The sequence below is a fragment of the Thalassophryne amazonica genome, chromosome 1 (assembly GCF_902500255.1).
Source record: "Thalassophryne amazonica chromosome 1, fThaAma1.1, whole genome shotgun sequence".
NCBI lineage: Eukaryota > Metazoa > Chordata > Actinopteri > Batrachoidiformes > Batrachoididae > Thalassophryne > Thalassophryne amazonica.
Window position 1 is genome coordinate 48,394,778 of NC_047103.1, and position 25,087 is coordinate 48,419,864.

Sequence of the window (25,087 nt, forward strand, 5' to 3'; positions counted from 1 at the left end):
CCTGTCGATGCTGATAGCGCACAGATTGAGGATGCTGGCGGTGCACATCATCACATCCAGCGTGACAAAGATGTTACAGTAGAGTCGACTGAAAAGCCAGGCGCCGCCAACCACCTACACGGGACAGACACACAGACAGGCGGATTAACAGCACACACAGGTCTGATTGCACTGTAAAGTGAGGAGCCCACCTGGGATGGAAAAAAACAGGCACATTGGTAAACAATTCTACTGATAGAAGCACAAAGGAGGCACTTTCCTGTCATATTCATGCTGAAATAGTCAGTCATCTACACTAATGATGGAACTAATTAGGCTCATTTAGACATGAAATAACAAAGATGTCAGACCGAGCTTATCCTCATATAACACCTGCAGCAAGATGCTCTGATGTCATGAAGTCTTAGTTTGCTATTGTTATGAGAGTGAGTCATACTGATAGAATGTGTCACAAACAGGAGACTGTTATCCTCACAGAATTTTTCATTTCTTAAAAAACAATACTGTCTGGCAAAGATAAATGGCATCTTTTATACTGTGTGTGTGTGTATATATATATATATATATATATATATATATATATATACGAGGGCTGTCAATAAAGTTACGGTCCTTTTTATTTTTTTCAAAAACTATATGGATTTCATTCATATGTTTTTACGTCAGACATGCTTGAACCCTCGTGAGCATGCGTGAGTTTTTCCACGCCTGTCGGTGACGTCATTCGCCTGTGAGCACGCCTTGTGGGAGGAGTCGTCCAGCCCCTCGTCGGAATTCCTTTGTCTGAGAAGTTGCTGAGAGACTGGCGCGTTGTTTGATCAAAATTTTTTCTAAACCTGTGAGACACATCGAAGTGGACACGGTTCGAAAAATTAAGCTGGTTTTCAGTGAAAATTTTAACGGCTGATGAGAGATTTTGAGGTGATTCTGTCGCTTTAAGGACTTTTCACGGTGCGAGACGTCGCGCAGCGCTCTCAGGCGGCGTCATCAGCCTGTTCAAGCTGAAAACCTCCACATTTCAGGCTCTATTGATCCAGGACGTTGTGAGAGAACAGAGAAGTTTCAGAAGAAGTCGGTTTCAGCATTTTATCCGGATATTCCACTGTTAAAGATTTTTTTAATGAAAGACGTGCGGACGGGTCCGCGCGTCGGGACGCAGCCGCCGCGATGCTCCGCCACAGGAAAAACACCTCTGTTGAAAGCCTTAAGGACAAGTTGGAACATGTCCTGCCTGTTAAACAATTTCTCATATACTCACTCCACTGAAAGCCATCAAAAGCCGCCTGGATTTTACAAATAGTTATCAACACGGAGGTGTTTTTCCTGTGCCGCCGCACCGCGTCGGCTGCGTCCCGACGCGCGGATCCGTCTGCACGTCTTTCATTAAAAAAATCTCCTTTAACAGTGGAATATCTGGATAAAATGCTGAAACCGACTTCTTCTGAAACTTCTCTGTTCTCTCACGACGTCCTGGATCAATAGAGCCTGAAATGTGGAGGTTTTCAGCTTGAACAGGCTGATGACGCCGCCTGAGAGCGCTGCACGACGTCTCGCACCGTGAAAAGTCCTTAAAGCGACAGAATCACCTCAAAATCTCTCATCAGCTGTTAAAATTTTCACTGAAAACCAGCTTAATTTTTCGAACCGTGTCCACTTCGATGTGTCTCACAGGTTTAGAAAAAATGTTGATCAAACAACGCGCCAGTCTCTCAGCAACTTCTCAGACAAAGGAATTCCGATGAGGGGCTGGACGACTCCTCCCACAAGGAGTGCTCACAGGCGAATGACGTCACCGACAGGCGTGGAAAAACTCACGCATGCGCACGAGGGTTCAAGCATGTCTGACGTAAAAACATATGAATGAAATCCATATAGTTTTTGAAAAAAATAAAAAGGACCGTTACTTTATTGACAGCCCTCGGATATATATATATATATATATATATATATATATATATATATGGTACCTCGGTGTTCTAACATCAATAGAAGCTATGGAGCAGCCTGGTAGGAGAGAGTAGTGTTACGGAAGGGGATGGTACCCAAATATCTAATATGACAAATGCATCTAATGAGCTGAGGATGAAGACTGTGGCCAGATGAAAGCAGATGGCAACACAACTAAGACTGCACCTCCCTCTGCTCACTGACAAAGTCCCTTCAGAAGAGATGCTTGCAGATATTAACACAGCTCTACTCACCATCCCCACTAGCATCATTACAGAAACCAGTGAGCTTGTATATGCCACAGTAATTCTTGACACGTGTGTATGAGATCATGAATACCCCACAAAGGGAGAGCCCACCATGGAGAAGAAGATTGGGGGCCCAAATCTGGAAAGCCTGGAAGGATGTTAGTCAACTAACAGGTACAGAAGGGCATCATGAGACACGGGTCCTGGATGGATAAGAAATACAACATACAGTTGTGCTCAAAAGATTACATACCCTGGCGGAATTTGTGTGTTTTTTGTTTTTTTTTGCCCACTCTTAGTTTCATAGTGGAGTAGAGCGGAGAAGGATTTTCTTTCACCAAAACAGATCAAATCTAGGCTTGCATCTCAGATGTACCTTCAGGTAATTTGTAGCTAAACTTTCATGCCTTCTTTTTAATAAAATCCTCGTCTATACCACTTCATCATGAAGCAGTATAAATGGCGATACAAAATGCAAAACATGCACTGTGCACAATTTCTCCAATCACGGCCACAGAAGCCTATACAGGGCACCCCTGATGATTTCCATGATTTTCCTTTATAAATCATTGGTTGTTTGGATCAGCAATTTCAGTTAAATATATCATATAGCAGACAAACACAGTGATATCTGAGAAGTGAAATGACGTTTATAGGATTTACAGAAAGTGTGCAGTAATTCTTTAAACAAAATTAGGCAGGCCGAAAAAAATACATCAATATTTAGTAGATCCTCCTTTTGCAGAAATGACAGCCTCTAAACGCTTCCTATAGCTTCCAATGAGAGTCTGGATTCTGGTTGAAAGTATTTTGGACCATTCTTCTTTAGAAAACATCTCCAGTTCAGTCAGGTTTGGACATGTCATGTTAGAGTTGATGTTCTCTCACAAGGCAAGTGACTAGGGTTCCCAACAGTCCCTTGAATAAAGGAATCATCCTGTATTTAGAAACAAAGGTACATGTCAGTTTAAAAATCATTTCACAAACACAAAAAGAAAAAAAAAAATTCACCACGCCAGGAGGGGTGAAGGTAATCGGGTTGGCCAGCCCTGCCAATGAGGTGTCCCTGATTTATTTTTCAGGGAGTTGACAACCCTACAAGTGACACACCGAGTCTCCCTAACTGTGCATGTGATGCAAAGTTATTTTAGCAGTACTCAAGGACCCTCTGAAGTAACCTGGTACAAAAGACATCCACTCCTCCTTAGGTAGCTACTGAGCGTCCAATTCTCTCAACCATACAGAAAGACAGATAACACCAGGACCCTAAAAACGTGGAAACATAGTTTCTGCCCCTGCTCCACACAGTGCGCTCAGCATCTGTGGGCACACAGGCTATATGCTACTTCTTGGAGATACAGAACATCTTTAGGATGCCCCAGAATGCAGCCTGCTCAACCAAACCAAATGCTTTGTGAAAATCAACATAAGCATCAAAGAAACATTGCTGATATTCACACTTGTGTTCAATGAGAACTCAGAGAGGTAGGACGCAGTCAGTGGTTGACTTCTTGGGTGTGAAGCCACACTGTTCCAGTTTCTGAGCAGCATGCAGCTGGTCCTGAATAATGCTCAAAATAATCCTTGCAAGCACCTTTCCAGGCACAGTAATATCATTGTAGTTGTTGCACTCACAACAGACCGAGCCATGCTGAACATAATAATGACCTTCACATCCTGTTAAATGAACATGGATCATTCTTGTAGTCACACTTTGAAGTCATCAGTCCTGTCTGGGTTTTAAGTCTCACTTTTTAAATGAAAAGTTCACTTACAACATGATTGAGTACCGTTATGGTCCCTGGCTACCTTAGGGCACCTTTCAAAGACCGTAATCAACTTTAATTTATCAAATACTGCTCAACGAGCATGCTGGTGTTTTTTTCTGCATGACCTGCTGCTGAGTCTTCTGCACACACCAAGAAATCACACACACATTCTGCTGACAGTGAGTAAACATTTTGCAGCAGGAAAACTGAACTTCAAACTGATTTAAGACCTCCCACTGGCAAACGCCTGCTCATGAGCAACATATCCTCCCTGCGACCTCCACTGATCTGTTTAAACGGTGTGTGTGTGTGTGTGTGTGTGTGTGTGTGTGTGTGTGTGTGTGTGTGTGTGTGTGTGTGTGTGTGTGTGTGTGTGTGTGTGTGTGTGTGTGTGTGTGTATGTGTTCACAGTCACCTCTATGGTGGGACTGCTTAATGAAATGCGGAAGCCTGAGGGTTACGTGTGCCAGTAGAGTTAAATGAATTATGAATAGCAAGTGACACGAAGAGGGAGGCTTGGAAAAAAAAAAAAAAATAGGAGATAAATTATTTTACAACATCCTGAAGAGGGAGTAATCTGTAAAGTGCAAATCTGAATCTGATTGAATGAAATTCAGAGGTTGGTCATTTGCTCTTGTGCAATACTTCACAGGTTCAAGCTCAACCAGTTACTAAAACAAGATAAAGTCATTATATTTTTAATACTCGTATATCTTCCAGAAATTATATGTAATCACCATGAATAATTTAAGGTAATTAAAATTACTTTTCATCATCATTAAGGTTTCCCTGTCAGGCACACAGTTGACACTGTGTAATAAGCCCCAAATGACCTTCATTCAGGACCCTCATATCATTCTAACAGTTCTCTAAGGTGGCCAGGAGAGGCCACATCACCTCCAAATTAAGACAACAACTTGTCATGATTGGGCTTGTGGCATTTGTTATATTGTATTATTTTTCTATTGTTTTGTTCTTGCTTTGGTTTTGCGTTAGTGATTTTTCTTATCTTATGTTTGGTGTGGGGCGTTTCCCTCCTGTCCTCCCTCCTGCTTGCCACGCCCCCTTCCAGATCCTTCCTCCACACCTGTAGTGCATTTCTTCCTAATCACTACCTCTTTATTAGTTGCACCTTTTCTCTATTCTGGTTGTGAGACTGTTGTGCCTTGTGCCTCTTTCCAGTGTTTTTCTTCTGAGTGTCTAGTCCTGTTCTTGCCTACCTGTGTTTCTGTTTTTGGACGCTGTTCTCTGCCTAATGCTTTGGACCCTGCTCGAACTATCATTAAACCTTGTCAAACATACATCTGAATCCTGCAATTGTGTCCTACCACTTCGCGCCACTGAGTCTGACACAACTGCAAAAAAAAAAGAAGAACCCACATGCATTAATTCAACAAAGGGAAGTTGCTTTTAAAAAAGTCTTGCAAATTGAGAAAATGCTCGCAGACACAGAAAACACAAATGTAATGTACAGAGCATGCAATATGATTTGATATGGCTGCTGTGGGTTTGAACCTCAAATTGACCAACTCCAAATGCCACCATCTTAGCAGTGCCTGACTCCACAAAACTAAATGGGTAAAGAGGTGGAGCATGGACAAGACCGCCGTGACAAATGAAGCCTGAATGTGCCCCAGTCTCGCAGTTAATAAACAATCTAACTTTGATTTGGGTGTTTGATTAACACATATTTTTGTGGACTGGGTAGTTGGATGTGGGTACTAAAAACTATGACCACAATATTTCTTCAGTTACTGCAGCACTATCAGTGGAATTAATGTCACTAAGCTGTCAGTATACAAATAATGAATGCTTATGAGTTCAATGTTACGAATATTTCATAAGGTGAAAGCTGGAACATACCATTCAATGAGGTGAAGAATTGAAAGAATGCAAAAACATTCATTATTTGTTTTATATATATAATTAATCCATGTCATGTGACATACAAAGCACCAATAAAATGACAGGAATCCACTCAGCTGTTATATAATACCAGCTAATTAGTGCCAGTGGTGCTAATATTAATATTGATACTAGAAGTTGATTTAAAGGAAATACTAGAGCATTGATTTCTTTGATAAAATATTCAGAAAGGACAAACGATCAAGTCTACAGCAGATAGAAACCACTGCTGGCCACCTAATCACATGAGCTGTCACTCCAAGTCACTATACCCATAATTATTCATAACTGTATGACTTATAATAGCTTTTTACTGATGAGTTATTAAAAAAATACCTGCCATATAGTTGTTGCTTTTAAAGCCCTCCATGGCCTGGCCCCAGTATATCTTTCAGAGCTTCTTTATCTTTTGAAACCAACCAGAGCCTTAAGGTCTTCTGACCAACTGTTGCTGGAGATGCCTAAAACCAGAGAAGAGAGGTGGCAGAGCCTTTGCAGCGGCTGCCCCCGGCTCTGGAATAGTCTTCCCTTTAATATTAGATCATCCCTGTCCATAGAAACTTTTAAATCATCTTTAAAAACCTATTTCTTTTCTGTGGCATTTCCTATTTCCTACTGCTTTTTACTCTTTATTTTACTTTGTCTTTTAATTGTTTTATTGCCTATTGCAACTTTATTGTTATTTTTAATTTATTTATTTACGATTGTGCCCATTTTTTAATTATGTACAGCACTTTGGTTGACTGCTGTCATTTTAAACGTGCTTTAGAAATAAAGGTTGAGTCGAGTTGTCACAAATGGAAAGGTAGCTATTAAAACCAAAACTATGTTTTGGAATCAGGATGTAAATGTGTATTTCTGCTGTAAAATTGGAGTTGTTAACATGGGCATCTATGGGTAGGGGCTCTCATTCGTAGCCAGCCTCAAAGTGACCATTCCAAGAAATGGCAAGATTTGGTATTACCATGTCTCGGTGTTCGGACGGCTGTCCTCCGCAATTCTTATTCCCTCCCAGATGTGGCATGAATTTTGTTTTTGTTGTTTTTGTTTTTTTTTACATTCTGCCTGATTCGGCTTGGCTCATGCTCATTCATACTAAGTGTGATGGGGGTATAAAGGTCAATCACTGGGGTCAGGGTCACTGGTGCTAAATGTCAAAATATGTATTTGGCACCCTGATTTGCACCAAACTTGGCAAACATATATATGTGGGTTCTGGAATTCCCAAGATAAATTAAGCTTTACCGAAGGTCAATCGTTGGGAAGAACATCATTGTGGTCAAAAGTCAAAATCTAGGTTTTTACACTCTGATTACCACCAAGCTCAGCACACATATGGACTTGCCTGGATGAGATCAAATTTGTTAAAGGTAAGTCACTGGGATCAAAGGTCCAAATTCAGTTTTTCACTCTGATTTCTACCAGGCATGGCACAAATTTGCCATGCCTGGTAGCGTAATTTGCCTGTGAGCAGGCTTTGTGTGAGCAGTGGTCCACCCCTCTCGTCGGATTTTTATTGCGAATAAATGTCTCAATGATTTGGAGCTTTGCTGCATCAATTTTTTTTCCAGAAACTGAGAGCGACCTCCAGGTGGACACCGTTCGGAAATTTAATATGGCTTTCAGGGACGATTTTATGGGGATTATACAGATTAAGGAGTGTTACTGCCGCTTTAAGGACGGCCCACAACTGCTGAGAGCGCGGCGCCTTTCACAAAAAGGCAGAAGGAGTGGACATCAGCACTTTTTCGGCACATTCCACTGTTACAGGAGTTTTTTCATGGAAAGAAAAGCAGAGGGACGCGCCACGGAGCCGTTCATTACGCGGGACAAAACCACTTCGGTGTTGGTCTCACAGGACGGCTTTCAGGTGGATTCCGGTTGCTTTTCAGTCGTGTGATTATCCGATTGTGATTGTGCATGAGCTGCACATGCCCCAACATGTCCTGGAAGGCTTCATCACGGCGTTGCTTTGCGCCATGCGGCTCCACCGTGACGCGCGGAACTCCTCTGCACGTCTGTCTTAATGTGCTGAAAAAGTGCTGATGTCCACGTCTTTTCACAATTCCTGTGCTAGTCAGACGACATACCGGATCAAGACAGCGTCCAGTTTAGAAATGAACGGCACATTCCACCTTTACAGGAGTTTTTGTCATGGAAAGAGGAGCGCGGTGTGCCTCGCTCTCAGCAGTTGTGGGCCGTCCTTAAAGCGGCAGTAACACTCCTTAATCTGTGTAATCCCCATAAAATCGTCCCTGAAAGCCATATTAATTTTCCGAACGGTGTACACCTGGAGGTCTCTCACAGTTTCTGGAAAAAAATTGATGCAGCAAAGCTCCAAATCGTTCAGACATTTATTCGCAATAAAAAAATGACGACAGGGGTGGACCAGTGCTCACACAAAGCCTGCTCACAGGCGAATGATGCAACCGACAGGCGTGAGAAAACTCACGCATGCGCACGAAGGTTCAAGCTTGTCTGATGCAATCACACGTGATTCAAATCCATATGGTTTTTGAAAAAAATAAAAAGGTCCGATACTTTTCTAACAGACCTCGTATAAAGATGACTGCCTGAAGAGAACATGTAAATTTCCACAGTCATTGATGATATGGGGCTGCATGTCAGGTAAAGGCACTGGGGAGATGGCTGTCATTACATCATCAATAAATGCACAAGTTTACGTTGATATTTTGGACACTTTTCTTATCCCATCAATTGAAAGGATGTTTGGGGATGATATCATTTTTCAAGATGATAATGCATCTTACCATAAAGCAAAAACTGTGAAAACATTCCTTGCAAAAAGACACATAGGGTCAATGTCATGGCCTGCAAATAGTCCAGATCTTAATCCAATTGAAAATCTTTGGTGGAAGTTGAAGAAAATGGTCCATGACAAGGCTCCAACCTGCAAAGCTGATCTGGCAACAGCAATCAGAGAAAGTTGGAGCCAGATCGATGAAGAGTACTGTTTGTCATTCATTAAGTCCATGCCTCAGAGACTCAGAGCCAGAGGTGGTGCAACAAAATACTAGTGATGTGTTGGAGCGTTCTTTTGTTTTTCATGATTCCATAATTTTTTCCTCAGAATTGAGTGAGTCCATATTTTTTTCCCTCTGCTTGGTCTAAAAAAGTAACCGTTACTGACTGCCACAATTTTTTGCCTGATTTCTTATAGTGTTTCATAAAGCCAGAAAGTTGCCATTTGAAATGATTTTAGTTTTGTGTCATGTCTGTGATCTGCTTTTTTTCTACAAAATTAAACAACTGAATGAACATCCTCCGAGGCCGGTGATTCCATAATTTTTGCCAGGGGTTGTATTTATATGAACAGAACACAGAAATCAAGAATCAAATAAGAAATCTCTTGAATTTGCCTCATTACATCAAAGGGCCATATGCAAATGCCCACTTTGAGTGGAGTTGAACAATAACACTAGTAGTAAGTTAATGAGCCCTTACCTCCAGGTACACAGCCCAGGGCATGACCAGGGAGGCCACAAGTAAGTCAGCCACAGCCAGGCTGACCACCAGGTAGTTTGTGGTTGTCTGGAGGGAGCGCTCCCTCAGCACAGCCAGACAGACCAGCACGTTCCCAAAGACGATGGCCAGGATCAGCAAGGAGTACAGCATGGCATAGTAGTTACGCTCTGACTTGTCCTGCCCTGACTCCACTGCGCTCTCATTCCTGTCATCCCATCCGAGGTGATCAGACTCGTTCCGGAGCTGCTCTGTGCTGCTAAACATCGCCATGGAGACGTCCCAGTGACATGGGAGACGGGATGTGTCACAGACCTACCGATAGAAGAGCAGAAACTGTTGTTTATCCCAATAGAGATAAAGTGGTGAAAGGATTCCTTCAAATGTGAAAATTATTTTGTGATGTGGGGTTCCCCAGGACTCAATATACATATATACCTTTTCCCTGATTTTATCTTTGCAACTGTGCACCTTTAAAGTTGGAAAAGGAGCTTTCCTATGAATTGGTGCCCATAGTGCAAGACAATGAGACGGTGGGTCACAACAGATGGCATCATTGTCCTCAGCCTCAGTAACTGAATGGTACCTACAAAGCTACAACTGGGATTTAAAGACAATGAATCCACTTGATTATTATTGTTATTATTATTATTAGTAGTAGTAGTAGTAGTAGTAGTAGTCGTAGTAGTATTTTCTTTACTGTGCAATAAATACACAATGGTAAACAGTAAACAATCTTTCCATTAATTTTGGACAACACATACACACACACGTAGTATCACTTGTCAGGCGTAGAACTTCACTTCAGGCAGCCCTTCAGAGTGTGTTATTAATGCTCTAATGGGCTATAATCAGGGGTGGGCATCGAGGGCTGAGACACTGCAGGTTTTCCGTGCAACCAATCACCTCAGCAGGTGGGTTGCTGATGAACTTCTGCTCTAAACATAAACACCTGGTTGTCAATGAAATCACCTGTTTAGACACCTGATCATTAATTAAATCACCTGCTGAGGTGACTGGTTGCATGGAAAACCTGCAGTGTCTCGGCCCTTTATGGCACGTGATTGCCCACCTCTGGGCTATATAGTTGCATGTCTAATGTTGCTGAACCATGGAAATGTGGCTGTTTAAAATTCAATGTTTGATGAAGCTGTTGAGGTTTGATGAAGCTGTTCGACTGCATGTTGCTAACCACCCGTTTCTTGTTTTGAATTTAGCCTGCGAAAATCATTTTGATTCAAAGCTTCAAGTCAAAGCTTCAAATATTCCACAGTCTGTCTTTGCTTCAAATTATGTGATGTTGTGTGATGTAACCTTGATATCAATTGATAACTAGGTACCATAGCTTAGTTAGTCCATAGTCAACTCCTTGTTTTGAATTCAGCCAGCAAAACGTTTAGAGTCCAAGCTCAGAAGTGTGCTTTAAGATTCCACAGTGCTTTGCACTGATCATTGCTTCAGATCACAAAAGCAGACAAAATAAGACAATAGTAGATGGATGTTGGAGTTGGAACACAAAGGCTGTGTGGATGGTTGGTGTACCAATAATTTTTCCGGTCACATTGATGGCGGGTAAGTGAAATTCCTGTGCTGGGTGTGAGTGATTTGCCCATTGTCAAATATGGTGCATCTGAAAAATATTCACAGTGCTTCACTTTTTCCACAATTTGTTATGTTACAGCCTTATTCCAAAATGGAGTAAATTCATTTTTTTTCCCTCAAAATTCTACTACAACACCTCATAATGACATGAAAAAGGTTTTTTGCAAATTTATTAAAATAAAAATGAAGAAATGACATGTACATGTATTCACACCCTTTAGTCAATACTTTGTTGATGCACCTTTGGCAGCAATTACAGCCTCAAGTCTTCTTGAATATGATCCCACAAGCTTGGTGCACCTATCTTTGCGCAGTTTTGCCCATTCATCTTTGCAGCACCTCTCAAGCTCCATCAGGTTGGATGGGGAGCATCGGTGCACAGCCATTTTCAGATCTCTCCAGAGATGTTCAATCAGATTCAGGTGTGGGCTCTGACTGGGCCAATCAAGGACATTCACAGAGTTGTCCTGAAGCCACTCCTTTGATATCTTGGCTGTGTGCTTAGGGTCATTATCCTGCTGAAAGATGAACCGTGGCTCCAGTCTGAGGACATGAGCACTCTGGAGCAGGTTTTCATCCAGGATGTCTCTGTGCTTTGCTGCATTCATCTTCCCTCAATCCTGACTAGCCTCCCAGTTCCTGCTGTTGAAAAACATCCCCACAGCATGATGCTGCCACCACCACGCTTCATCGGGATGGTGCCTGGCTTCATCCAAACATGATGCCTACACCAAAAAGTTCAATCTTTGTCTCATCAGACCAGAGAATTTTGTTTCTCATGGTCTGAAAGTCCTCCAGGTGCCTTTTGTCAAACTCCAAGTGGGCTCCCATGTGCCTTTTACTAAGGAGTTGCTTCTGTCTGGCCACTCTACCATACAGGTCTGATTGGTGGATTGTTGCAGAGATGGTTGACCTTCTGGAAGGTTCTCCTCTCTCCACAGAGGAATGCTGGAGCTCTGACAGAGTGACCATCAGATTCTGGGTCACCTCACTGACTAAGGCCCTTCTCCCCCGATCACTCAGTTTAGACGGGCGGTCAGCTCTAGGAAGAGTCCTGGTAGATTCAATTCTTCTGTTTATGGATTATGGAGGCCACTGTGCTCATTGGAACCTGCAAAGCAGCAGAAATGTTTTTGTATCCTTCCCCAGATTTGTACCTCAAGACAATTCTGTCTCGAAGGTCTACAGACAATTCCTTTGACTTCTTGCTTGGTTTGTGCTCTGACATGCACTGTCAGCTGTGGGACCTTATATGTAGACAGGTGTGTGTCTTTCCAAATCATGTCCAATCAACTGAATGTACCCCAGGTAGACTCTAATTAAGCCGTGGAAACATCTCAAGGATGATCAGTGGAAACAGGATGCACCTGAGCTCAATTTTGAGCTTCATGGCAAAGAATGTGAATACTTATGTACATGTGATTTCTTAGTTGTTTTTTTTTTTTAATCTAAAAAAAAACAACAAAAAAACAACAACAACAACAACAAAAAGAAAACAAACAAACAAAAAACATTTTTTTCATATTGTCATTTTGGGGTATTTTGTGTAGAATGTTGAGAGGAAAAAAAATTAATTTAATCCATTTTGGAATAAGGCTGTAACATAAAATGTGGAAAAAGTGAAGCACTGTGGATACTTTCCAGATGCACAGTAGAATTAGATTAAAAAACATGAAAAATTATGTCCACTGGTCCAGGACACACAGAGCTGTGTCCCTGAAGGAAAGTTTGATACTCAACTTAAAACATCCTCAGATCACACCCAGAACAGAAGTGGGCTTTTGTTATGGATAAGACACGAATTGAGGAGCAGTCCAGTATCTGACTGAACCCAGCATGAAATAATCAGAAGCAGTTCCAAAAAGAAAACACATTTATTTTTCTCCCTTTGTGCTATACATGAAATACTAAATAATTACGTTCTGGTGAGGTGAAAAGGCGGCGCGCACTCTCAGCGTCTCAACAGTCGGAGTCCGAACGTTCAGGACTCAGGAGTTCCGCCAACACCCCCCCCCCCCCCCCCCCCCCAGGTGACTTTCCCAGACTGTACTCTGCGAAGGAGGAACAGAGATGAGATTATTCAACACTTATTACTACGAAATATTGTTTAGAGGCAAACTTATCAGCTACATGTTTAGGTCTGGTTTCAAACTTAGTTCAAAGAGGCTGCTGCTCACAGCTAGTGGAGGATCATTAATCCACACGCTACTGCCGTGAGGAGCACGCCAAACAATTTCCACCAATAATTACTTATAGCTGCGTATAAACGGCAATTTACATTCACGGATAAACCTTTTCAGAATATTCACCTCTGTCGTGTGCTGACAACGTTTGCCTCTCACCCTCGTCCTCCTTCACAGGCGCGATGTCAGACTCTGAAACGGCCCTCAGCGTCCCCACACGGTCATCACAAGGTCGTATTCTCCGGCAATCTTATCCAACTCACTGCTGGCTTAAATGTAGTTCTTCATCACTACATTGGTACCAGCTGGAAGTCCTCAGATCTGCACGTGAACATCACAGGTGTCGTGGATTGTCCTGATAGACAGCCGCACGAGAATGCAACAGGTGCAGCCAATCATCGTAACAGAGGAGAGAGACTCTTCTGCAGCACATTTTCCTCAGAGAACAGCCCCAAATCACCTGGGAAGGAAAATAAACACAAAACAACCCAACCTTGTCCAGCCAAACCCCCCCCAACACACAACAGTACCCCCCCATCCCCCCCGTCAAAACCAGACCCAAAAACCACCCCACACATCAAAGGCCAAAGCAGGAGGAGGGCAGAGATCACAGCAGGCAGCAAAGCCAGGAGATGCGGCAGAAAGGCTGGCCGGCATCAAAACAAAAAAAACATCCCGAAACAACCCCAAACACAAAAACAAAACACAACAAAAAAAAAAGACCCCAGCATCCCCCCAGAGAGTACCACAAACATACCCCAGGGAAGCACACTGGGGTAAACACAAAAGAAAAACACAATACCCAACCCAACACCCCCCCCCCCCCCCCCCCCCTCAAGAGGACCGTCCCATCAAACCCTGGGGAGGAACAAAAAACAAACAACGCCCTCCCCCAACATGCGGAGCCCGACTTCCCCCAGGGGACATCGTCGTCAACCCCAGGAGCAACGACCACGGCAGCAGCCATCCAGGCATCCCCAGGCATACACGGGAGCATTAACGTCCCCCAGAGGACCGTCCCATCAAACCCCCAGGAGACACCCCCACAACCCAGGCACCCCACCCCAGCCCAACACGGCCGGTCGGCCCCACAGTCAACCTCCCCCCCAGAGGACCGTCCCATCAAACCCCGGGGGGAAACAGGAGGAAACAAAAACCCCAAACCCCCAGGGATTTCCAAAAACCACCCCAGGAGCAAACAAAAACTACAGAAAGCCCCATTGACCTCCCCAGCACCCCGAAAGACCCTCCAGATCCGTCAGGAAACACGTCGTGGCAATCGGCACAGGACTACTAAGCCGGAGAAGCCAATAGGAAAAACGCAACCCGGCTCCACCCCCAAGGGCAAGGGAAAACCGGCAAGACGGCCGGCGTCGACCCCCCGACTATACTCCAGCCTACCGGGAGGGGTGGGCAGCGGAAAAGGCGTATGGCACTGATCGGCCCCACCGCTCTGACTGGAGTATATCCCCACTGCCCGACACCTCAGCAATGCCAATGGCGAACGGTCAGAGGCACGCCGAGGCTGGAGAGGAACCGGGAAACAACTAAATCTAAGAAAAGAGCCTTGGACCCCCCCCCCCCCCAGGTGCAGAGGTCCTCATGGGAATGCTCAGCAACCAACCTGCACCACCCCACAACACCAAAGACGAACGCCAGGAGTGTGTGAGGCTGGGGTTAGGGGACAGGGAAATAAAAACCAACAAAACAAAATGACCCATCCCGCCAAACAAAAATTAAATAACTATAAACAATTAAAAAAAAAAAAACACGCTTACCTGAGTCCAAACGAACTCCGACCAGCCAGCCTGTTCACCCCACCAGAACTACCTCAAGTGCTACACACAAAAACTGGTTCACAAAAACTCCCATTTATATCCCACAAAAATGTCCATAAAACACCTGGAGCCATATTAAGATGCGGTCTCCTGACGCTCGTTTGACCGGGGCAATATGGCTGTTCTGACCCTTCCAAGTTGCATTGGCTCGTCCACTAGAGGAGCTAGAGGTCCCGTCGGAGGAGTCTCAGAGGAACGAAGAAGAGGCGGCCCGGACTTATGTCGGGGAAAACCCCGAGACAAAACACCCCGCTCGGACGCTCGCCCTCTGTCTCGTCCACGCTCCTTAATCCGATCGTCTAGACGAATAACCAAGGATATTAACTCATCTAAATCCTTCGGTTCGTCACGGACGGCTAGCTCATCTTTCAGGGAGTCATTCAACCCGTCTACAAACACCCCCCTCAAAGCAGCAGCAATCCAACCAGACTGAGCGGAAAAGATTCGAAAATCCACAGAATAATCAGCTGCGCTTCGTCGCCCCTGTCGGAGGTTCAGCAATCGTTGAACCACGGTATTTGTTTTCACCGGATGATCAAAAACCAAACGAAGTTCATGGGAAAATTCTTCAAAGGATTCTAGCAGTGATGATTTATTGCTCCACAACGCCGTGACCCACGCCAGAGCGTCACCTCGCAACAGATTAACAACATATGCGACTCGGCTACTCTCAGAGGAGAAAGACGCCGGTCGCTGAGCAAAAACCAAAGAACACTGCATCAAAAACGGCGCACAAGCCTCCATATTTCCCGAATAGGGCTCCGGATGACATATAACCGGTTCAGGAGCTGAATCTCCGGACGGCGAATTTATCTGCACCGGGCCTGATGGAACCGGAGCTGCAACCACAGGAAGTGGAACAGCCTGAGCTACAAGCTCCGTAACACGGGCGTCTGTCTGTTTAATTTAAATCGAAAGGTGCTGCACTTGCTCCCAAATCATCTCCAGGTGCTTCTGGACTTTCTCCTGAAATGGAACTGCTTCTGCCGCTGGGTCCATATTGGTTTGGCCGGAGAATTCTGTTATGGATAAGACGCGAATTGAGGAGCAGTCCAGTATCTGACTGAACCCAGCATGAAATAATCAGAAGCAGTTCCAAAAAGAAAACACATTTATTTTTCTCCCTTTGTGCTATACATGAAATACTAAATAATTAAGTTCTGGTGAGGTGAAAAGGCGGCACGCTCTCTCAGCGTCTCAACAGTCGGAGTCCGAACGTTCAGGACTCAGGAGTTCCGCCAACACCCCCCCCAGGTGACTTTCCCAGACTGTACTCTGCGAAGGAGGAACAGAGATGAGATTATTCAACACTTAGTTCTTCATCACTACATTGGTACCAGCTGGAAGTCCTCAGATCTGCACGTGAACATCACAGGTGTCGTGGATTGTCCTGATAGACAGCCGCACGAGAATGCAACAGGTGCAGCCAATCATCGTAACAGAGGAGAGAGACTCTTCTGCAGCACATTTTCCTCAGAGAACAGCCCCAAATCACCTGGGAAGGAAAATAAACACAAAACAACCCAACCTTGTCCTGCCAAACCCCCCCAACACACAACAGGCTTTACTCCTACTAACCAAAATGAAATGAAATGAAGACGCTGAAATGAAATGTTGAAACACACCAACAGGCACTTGCATACTCTAACTCTGAGCAAACCATACAGATTTATTATTCATTAATTATGTTGTAGTATATTTTCCTTTCTCAATATTCACTCATTACAATTAGAATACCTTTATTGTCACTGGACAATGAGGCACAATGAAATTTTGGATGCATCTCTCCCAAGTTAAAAAATAAAGGTACAACCCGAATTCCAGTGAAGTTGGGAAGTTGTGTAAAACAGAATACAATGATTTGCAAATCCTCTTCAACCTATATTCAATTGAAAACACCACAAAGACAAGATATTTAATGTTCAAACTGATAAACCTTTTTGTTTTTGTGCAAATATTTGCTCATTTTGAAATGGATGCCTGCAACATGTTTCAAAAAAGTGACAGTGGCAACAAAAGACTGGGAAAGTTGATGAATACTCAAAGAACACCTGTTTGGAACATTCCACAGGTGAACAGGTTAATTGGATACAGGTGAGTGTCATGATTGGGTATAAAAGGAACATCCCCACAAGGCTCAGCCATTCACAAGCAAAGATGGGGCAAGGATCACCACTTTGTGAACAACTGCATGAAAAAATATTCCAGCAGTTTAAGAACAGTGTTTCTCAACGTTCAATTGCAAGGAATTTAGGGATTCCATCATCTACAGTCCATAATATAATCAGAAGATTCAGAGAATCTGGAGAACTTTCTACACATACGTGGCAAGGCCAAAAACCAACACTGAATGCCCGTGAGCTTCGACCCCTCAGGCGGCATTGCATTAAAAACCAACATCATTGTGCAAAGGATCTTACCGCGTGGGCTCAGGAACACAGAAAACCACTGTCAGTTAACATAATTCGTCGCTACATCTACAAGTGGAAGTTAAAACTCTACCGAAAGCCATATATCAACAACATCCAGAAATGCCGCCACTTTCTCTGGGCCTGAGCTCATTTGAAACAGACAGACGCAAAGTGGAAAAGTGTGCTGTGGTCTGATGAGTCCACATTTCAAATTGTTACAACCTACAACCTATATTCAATTAAATACAACTGAATACAGGTTGAAGAGGATTTGTAAATCATTGTATTCTGTTTTTATTTACATTTCACAGAATGTCTCAACACTGGAATTGGGGCTGTAATATTTTAAAATAAAATAATATATTTATATATAATATATATTTAAAATAATATGCAATTATGTAAAAGTAATATTCAAATTACTGTAGATTTTGTACAAATCTAGGCAGACATGTGCAAGTACAGCAGACATAAGCAAGTAATGTCACATAGTGCAGGTGATTTCACATTATAAGGGGTTTTCCGAGGGGCAGTTTAAAGTGTGAATTGCAAAACTGTCCCTTGGTCTTGTGGTTCAAGAACCAGAACACTCTGCAGCGTTTATGAGATGGCAACAAATCAAAGTGTCTGTGTAATGGGCATGTGGGGACTTTGTTAAAAGTCAGGCAAAAGTTCAGCAAACACAGCCGTCAGATGATGGTGATTACTTTGTTTTCAACTAGAGTCTGACAGGAAAGGATCTCCTGCCTCCTAGCAACTGCAGACGAATTAATCAATAAAATGGTTGAAATGCACCCCTGAAGAAAGGGTGACGGCTGTACATCACTGAGGTTTATGCCAGCGGGACTGTTTTTCCCCCCTCTGCTGATTGAATAATGGAACCTTGTGTTACTGCTTGATAAGCACATTGCTGTACGACTCCTGCGAAAGCATCCAGGACAGAAGTCCCTGCTCTGAACATTACTGATGAGAGGCTGCATTTTTGATGGTACCAGTCATCTCTCCAAATGTGTTTACTTGCTGTACAGGACTTTTAACGCAGTACATAGAAGTGGAAACAAGCACTCAACATGCCTCTGTGTTGGATTGGCTAGGTTAGCTCATCACTGAGGGGTAATAAGTCTGACCGGCCTTGGTCTCTAGCTCCGCATCACACACTCCACATCCTTCCTCTCATTTATTCTGAAACCTCCATATCCGTCTCAAACCTAGGTGACAGCACTTAATGCTCACACTTGTGTTGAGATGGTAAAATAACTGATTCAACATACACTCATACATACACACCTCACAGGTGTGCCACAATATAGCTCCTCCTTCCTCTGTGGCATTATTAATTAATTAATTAATTAATTAATAGGGAGAAAGACACCAAGGGGATCATTTAAAAATGTGGATAAATTCCAAGAACTGCTTGAAGATTTCTCTGACTATTTAATACCTCTCAGTTCTAGAGTGGCTGCAGTGTATTATTGCCCATTATATAACGGCTGAGTGGATCCTTGTCATTTCATTGGTACTTTGCATGTCACGTGTCATGGATTATTCATCCCATTTGTGTTGCGTTGTATTTAGCGTGTAAATTTTGTTCCATACGTTTTGTACAGCCCAGTCTCACGTTTTTTTTTTTTCGTGCTCCCATGACAAAATGAGTCAAATGTTTGTGACAAGGATTTTCTTTAACTCACTATTACTAACCCTACTCCTACCCCCAACCCTAACCATAACCTAATCTTACTCTTTCCCCCACCCTAACCATAACCACCCCCGCTTCACTTTTAATTTTGTGCAGCCATCACGGAATGAATTAGAATGAATTTGTGCTGCTGTGACGAAAATGAGGCGCTTTTTGTCACAATATCACGAACCAATAGATTAATGTATATTTCATGCTGCTGAATCATGACTTGCCATGAGACCAGGTTGGTTTTGTACCATTGTACGCTGTGAACCCCGCCCACACACACACTAGTGGGGGTGGCGTTTATCTTAACATGGCAGAGTTTGTTTTGCTGAGGGATGACGATTTGAACAACAGTACTAATTGTTCTAACGCACACACACACAAAATACGTCCACTACGCCATAAGCTTTCTGGAGGCATGAAGAGGTGTTAGGATGAAAACCTGGACAAATTTCTGACACGATTTTTCACTAGACTGAGGAAGTACATAATGTCTTTTTTTTTTTTTTTTTTTTGGAAGTATCATGGACTACATATGTTTTTTCCAAGTTGACTGAGAACAATTTTAGACTCCTTTTTAAAATTTGTATTGGACTGTTCATGTCAAAACACCAGCGACGCACACCAAATGTAAGTCCCTTTTCTGTTATTTAGAAATTAATATCATATCAAATGACAAAGGTCTATTTTAGCCGTTATATAAAACAAATAATGAATGTTTTTCCATTCTTTCAATGGACCGAATATTTAATGAGATGAAAGATGGAATGTTCCATCTTTCACCTCATTAAATATTCATTACATTCGTTGTATACATTCATCATTTGTATACAAGAAAAAGTGAAGACGGCAAAGAAAAAAAAAAAAGTGCTGATACTAATCATTTTTAAGTCTCCTTCCAGGGGCAGTGCAAGGCCACAGATGTGGAATAAAGTCAGATAAAGGATAACAATCAATTTTGTGTTATGAGAACATTAGTGTTAGTGAACAGCAACAAGACAAATGCATATAGTGAAATAAACTACATGCAGACATAAAAAAAATAAGTACATTATAATGAATTTAAAGGAAATAATCATGAGCACAGGGGCAGCACAGTGGCTTAGTGGTTAGCACTGTTGCCTCACAGCGAGAAGGTCGTGGGTGCAATTCCCATGGCCTTTCTATGTGGAGTTTGCATGTTCTCCCCGTGTTTGCGTGGGTTTCCTCTGGGTGCTCCAGTTTCCTCCCACATCCAAAGACATGCGGGTTAGGTGGATTGGAATCTTTAAAAAATTGTCCGTAGGTGTGTGTGTGGGTGTGTCTGTGTTTGTTTGTCTATTTGTGGCCCTGCGACAGACTGGCGTCGTGACCCTTAATTGGACTAAGCGGTAGAAGATGAATGAATGAATGAATAATCATGAGCACACAGATAAACAACAGCAGCAATGTGCATGCTTGTGCACATTGCTGCTGTTGTTTATCATTATATCATGTCCAGCTCTCCACAATTTCACTGATACTTACTGGACTGGTAAGCATTGAAAGCCGAGATAGGCATGTCCAAACTTGTCCTCTGACACGCCGAAACTGAGGTGTTCCTTTGTCTCGCTTCCAAAGCGAATCGGTCTTTACGCGCGAAGCCTCCGCTCGGCTTTCCATGACAAAATCTCTTGTTAAAAGTGAAATCTGCCGGAAAATGGCTGATGTCCAGCTCTTGTGATAACCAGAGAAAGAGCACACGATGGTCTCGTATCCACAGAGCCATCCGTTTAGAAATGGTCCGGTGGCTTGTGCCGCGTCGTTGCAGCTCGGAGCGCGGCGCACCGAGCCTCCTTAAAGGGGTCCTTAAAGCTGTAGTAACAGTTCTTATTCTCTGTGAAGCCCGTAAAATTTTCACAGAAAGCCAGATAAATTTTTCGAATGGTTTCCAGGTGCCACTCTCAGCTTCTGAAAAAATTCTGATGGAAAAAAAGTCCTTTTCATTCCACCATTTCCAGACAATGAAAATCCGACGAGGGGGCAGGACCACTCCTTCCCAAGGTGTGCTCACAGGCGAATGACGTCACCGACAGGTGTGGAAAAACTCACGCATGCGCACGAGGGTTCAAGCATGTCTGACGTAAAAACATATGAATGAAATCCATATAGTTTTTGAAAAAAATAAAAAGGACCGTTACTTTATTGACAGACCTCGTACGAGGTCTATTAGAAAAGAAACCGACAGTTTTATAAAAAAAAACTATATGGATTTGAATCACGTGCGATTACACCAGACATGCTTGAACCCTCGTGCGCATGCGTGAGTTTTTTCACGCGTGTCGGTGACGTCATTCGCCTGTGGGCAGGCTTTGAGTGAGCACTGGTCCAGCCCTCTCGGCTGAAATCCTTTGTCTGAGACACCGCTGGAGACGGCGCACGTTGCTTTATCAAAAATTTTTCAGGGCCTGTGAGGGATATCCGAGTGGACACTATTCGAGAAATTCTGCTGGCTTTCGGTGAAAAGTTTAACGGCTGATGAGAGGTTGTGGAGTTTCTTTGGCTTTGAGGACAGCTCACAAAGCGGATCGGCGCGGCGCGGTTGGAGGTGGCGTCCGTCTGGCTGTTTCGAGCTGAAAACTTCCTAATTTAAGGCTCTGTTCACCCAGGACATCATCAGAGAACAGAGAAGTTTCAGAAGAAGTCGGCATGAGGAGTTTATGCGGACATTCCACTGTTAAAGGAGATTTTGTAATGAAAGAACGTGCGGGCAAATTCGCCGAGTCGGTTCCATGACGACGCTGCAAATCTGTCTGCGCCGCGACAGGAAAAACACCTCCGTGTTGAAAACCATTTGTAAAATTCAGGCGGCTTTTGATGGCTTTCAACAAGTGAGTATCTGAGAAATTGTTTAACAGCTGGGCATGTTCCAACTTGTCCGTTAAAGTTTCCAACGGAGGTGTTTTTCCTGTCGCGACCCCCCGCGGTCGGGTCCGGCCCGACATGCGAATCTGCCCGCACGTTCTTTCATTACAAAATCTCCTTTAACAGTGGAATGTCCGCATAAACTCCTCATGCCGACTTCTTCTGAAACTTCTCTGTTCTCTGACGACGACCTGGGTGAACAGAGCCTGAAATGTGGAAGTTTTCAGCTTGAAACAGCGAGACGATGATGCCTCGGAGCGCAGATCGCCATCAGGCGCCGTGGGCTGTCCGTAAAGCGACACTTACAGACTAAAATCTCTCATCAGCCGTTAAAATTTTAACCGAAAACCAGCTGAATTTATCAAATGGTGTCCACTCAGTTGTGCCTTACAGTTTTTATCAAACAAAGCAGCAGTCTGAGCCATTCCTAAACAATGAAAAAATCGATGAGAGGGTGGGCCACTCCTCACTCAAAGACTGCCCACAGGCGAATGACGTAACCGACAGGCGTGAAAAAACTCTTGCATGCCCACGAGGGTTCAAGCATGTCTGATGTAATCACACGTGATTCAAATCCATATGGTTTTTGAAAAAAATAATAAGGTCAGATACTTTTCTAATAGACCTCGTATGCCCTTTTAAGGTAAAGTCATACAAGATTAATTGTGCTTTGACTTATTGTATACATAAACTGGCTGGGATGGACCACCCCACACATGCCACATTTTTTTCTGTACAAGCTCTGTGTTGTTACCAGTGCAGGGAACAAGTCAGAGGACGGATATGTGTCCACATGCCATTGAATATGCGTTGGACTTCAATTACATCCATCATTAAGAAATACAAATAGCATGATAAATGTGTTCAGAGAAGGTAGCTTCAAACGCTGAGTGAAGAAACTGTGCACAGGGCAGCTTTTGTTTGTTGCCTGACACACATATCTTCATGGTGGAGGGGAGAAAAGAAGGATTTATACAAGAAAAGTGATGAAATCAATGCTTCTTAGTCAGCACTGATGTTAGTCTTCTGCTCATTCACAGTTTCCCACATACACTGCATATAACCTCTCTGACTGGATCTCTGCTGTCACAGGGGCATTTCTCATCAGTAGGTCCTGGTTCCCCAACAACTGACATGGACCTTGTTAACCCAGGTGACAGCTGGTATGGCTACAGTGAGACGAACAAATATTTGATCCACTGTCGATTTTGCAAGTTTTCCCACCTACAAAGATGGGAGAGTTCTGTAATTTTTAACTCTCACAAACAGAATCTAAAAAAAAAAAAAAAAAAAATCAGGAAATCACACTGTATGATTTAAAAAATATTTAGCATTTTCTTGCACGAAATAAGTATTTGATACAATACAAAAACAGACCTTAATATTTGATACAGAAACTTTTGTTTGCAATTACAGAGGTCAGATGTTTCCTGTAGTTCTTGACCAAGTTTGCACACTGCAACACGAATTTTGGTCCACTCCTCCATACAGATCTTCTCCAGATCTTTCAGGTTTCGAAGTTTCAGCTCCCTCCAAAGATTTCCTATTGAGTTCAGGTCTGGAGACTGGCTAGGCCACTCCAGGACCTTGAAATACTTCTTACGGATTCACTCCTTAGTTGCCCTGGCTGTGTGTTTGGGGTCATTGTCATGCTGGATGTTTGTGAATGGATATTTGTAATGTTTGTGACTGTGGTCCCAGCTCTCTTCAGGTCAATGACCAGGTCCTCCTGTGTAGTTCTGGGTTTTGTCAGAATCATCCTTTACCCATGAGGTGAGATCTTGTATGGAGCCCCAGAGTGAGGATGATTGACAGTCATGTTGTGTTTATTCCATTTTCTAATAATTACACCAACAGTTGTTGTCTTCTCACCAAGCTGCTTGCATGTTGTCCTGTAGTCCATCCCAGCCTTGAGCAGGTCTACAGTTTTGTCCCTGGTGTCCTTAGACAGCTCTTTGGTCATGGTCATGGATAGGTTGGAATGTGTTTGATTGAGTGTGTGGACAGGTGTCTTAATACAGGTAATGAGTTCAAACAAGTGCAATTAATACAGGTAAAGAGTGCAGAATAAGAGGGCTTCTTAAAGAAAAATTAACACATAGTACGAATGTGGTCGAATTGCACATGAATTGCGCATGAAGCAGGAATCGTATGCAATATGTTTAAAATCGTAGCTGCCTCCAATGCCTTGTACATCTGTTACTACAACTATTTGCGCACACCAGTGGCTGAAGGACAGAGTGTGCACTGTGAGAGCCCATTCGATCCCTCTCGTGGCACGTGTCGGCCAAATTCCAGGTGACACACACGAACATCTACACCGTTCGCTTGGCACTTAAAAAATGTGTGGCCATTCATGCTATTAGCACGAAAACAGTCAGCAGACAATCACTTTCAAGCTGGCGGTGAAATCTGTCTAAGTGCCCCCATGTGCTGAAAAAACATTACTTTTTCCCTGATTTGTACATACTCATACTATGTGTGAAGCAACCTGGTCTCACGGCAAGTCGTGATTCAGCAGCACAAAATATACATTAATCTATTGGTTTGTGATATTGTGACGAAAAGCGCCTCATTTCCGTCACGGCAGCACAAATTCATTCTAATTCATTCCGTGATGGCTGCACAAAATTAAAAGTGAAGCGGCCGGGGGGTTGGGGTGGTTATGGTTAGGGTGGAGGGAAAGAGTAAGATTAGGTTATGGTTAAGGTTAGGGTCAGGGGTAGGAGTAGGGTTAGGAATAGTGAGTTAAAAAAAAACCCTGTCACAAAAATTTGACTCATTTCGTTACGGGTGCATGAAAAAAAAACAAAAAAAAACGTGAGACTGGGCTCTGTGAAGGGGCCCTAAAGAAAAAGTAACAGGTCTGTGAGAGACAGAAATCTTTCTGGTTGGTAGGTGATGACGTTGCCAAGTATGCATGTGGTATGCCAGAGTGTCTGCTCCCCCCTCAACACGTGTGCGTGTGGATCACAGAGTGACATGTTGGCAGAGGTGTCAAGTAACGAAGTACAAATACTTCGTTACTGTACTTAAGTACACTTTTTAGGTATCTATACTTTACTCCATTACTTATTTTTCTGCCTACTTCTGACTTCTACTCATTACATTTTCACACAAGTATCTGTACTTTC

The 25,087-nt window shown here is 43.2% G+C and overlaps 1 protein-coding gene across 1 annotated transcript in view; it reads right to left on the reverse strand.

Moving 5' to 3' along the window:
• Nucleotides 1-25,087, reverse strand: part of drd3 (dopamine receptor D3) — a 156,759-nt gene that overhangs the window by 128,224 nt on the left and 3,448 nt on the right. Inside the window, exons 2-3 of the mRNA XM_034169444.1 lie at nt 9,335-9,667; nt 2-114 (exon numbers count right to left, since the gene is read on the reverse strand). Of these exons, the coding sequence (XP_034025335.1) occupies nt 2-114; nt 9,335-9,625 (404 nt within the window). The 5' untranslated portion in view covers nt 9,626-9,667. The remainder of the gene's footprint in view (nt 1; nt 115-9,334; nt 9,668-25,087) is intronic.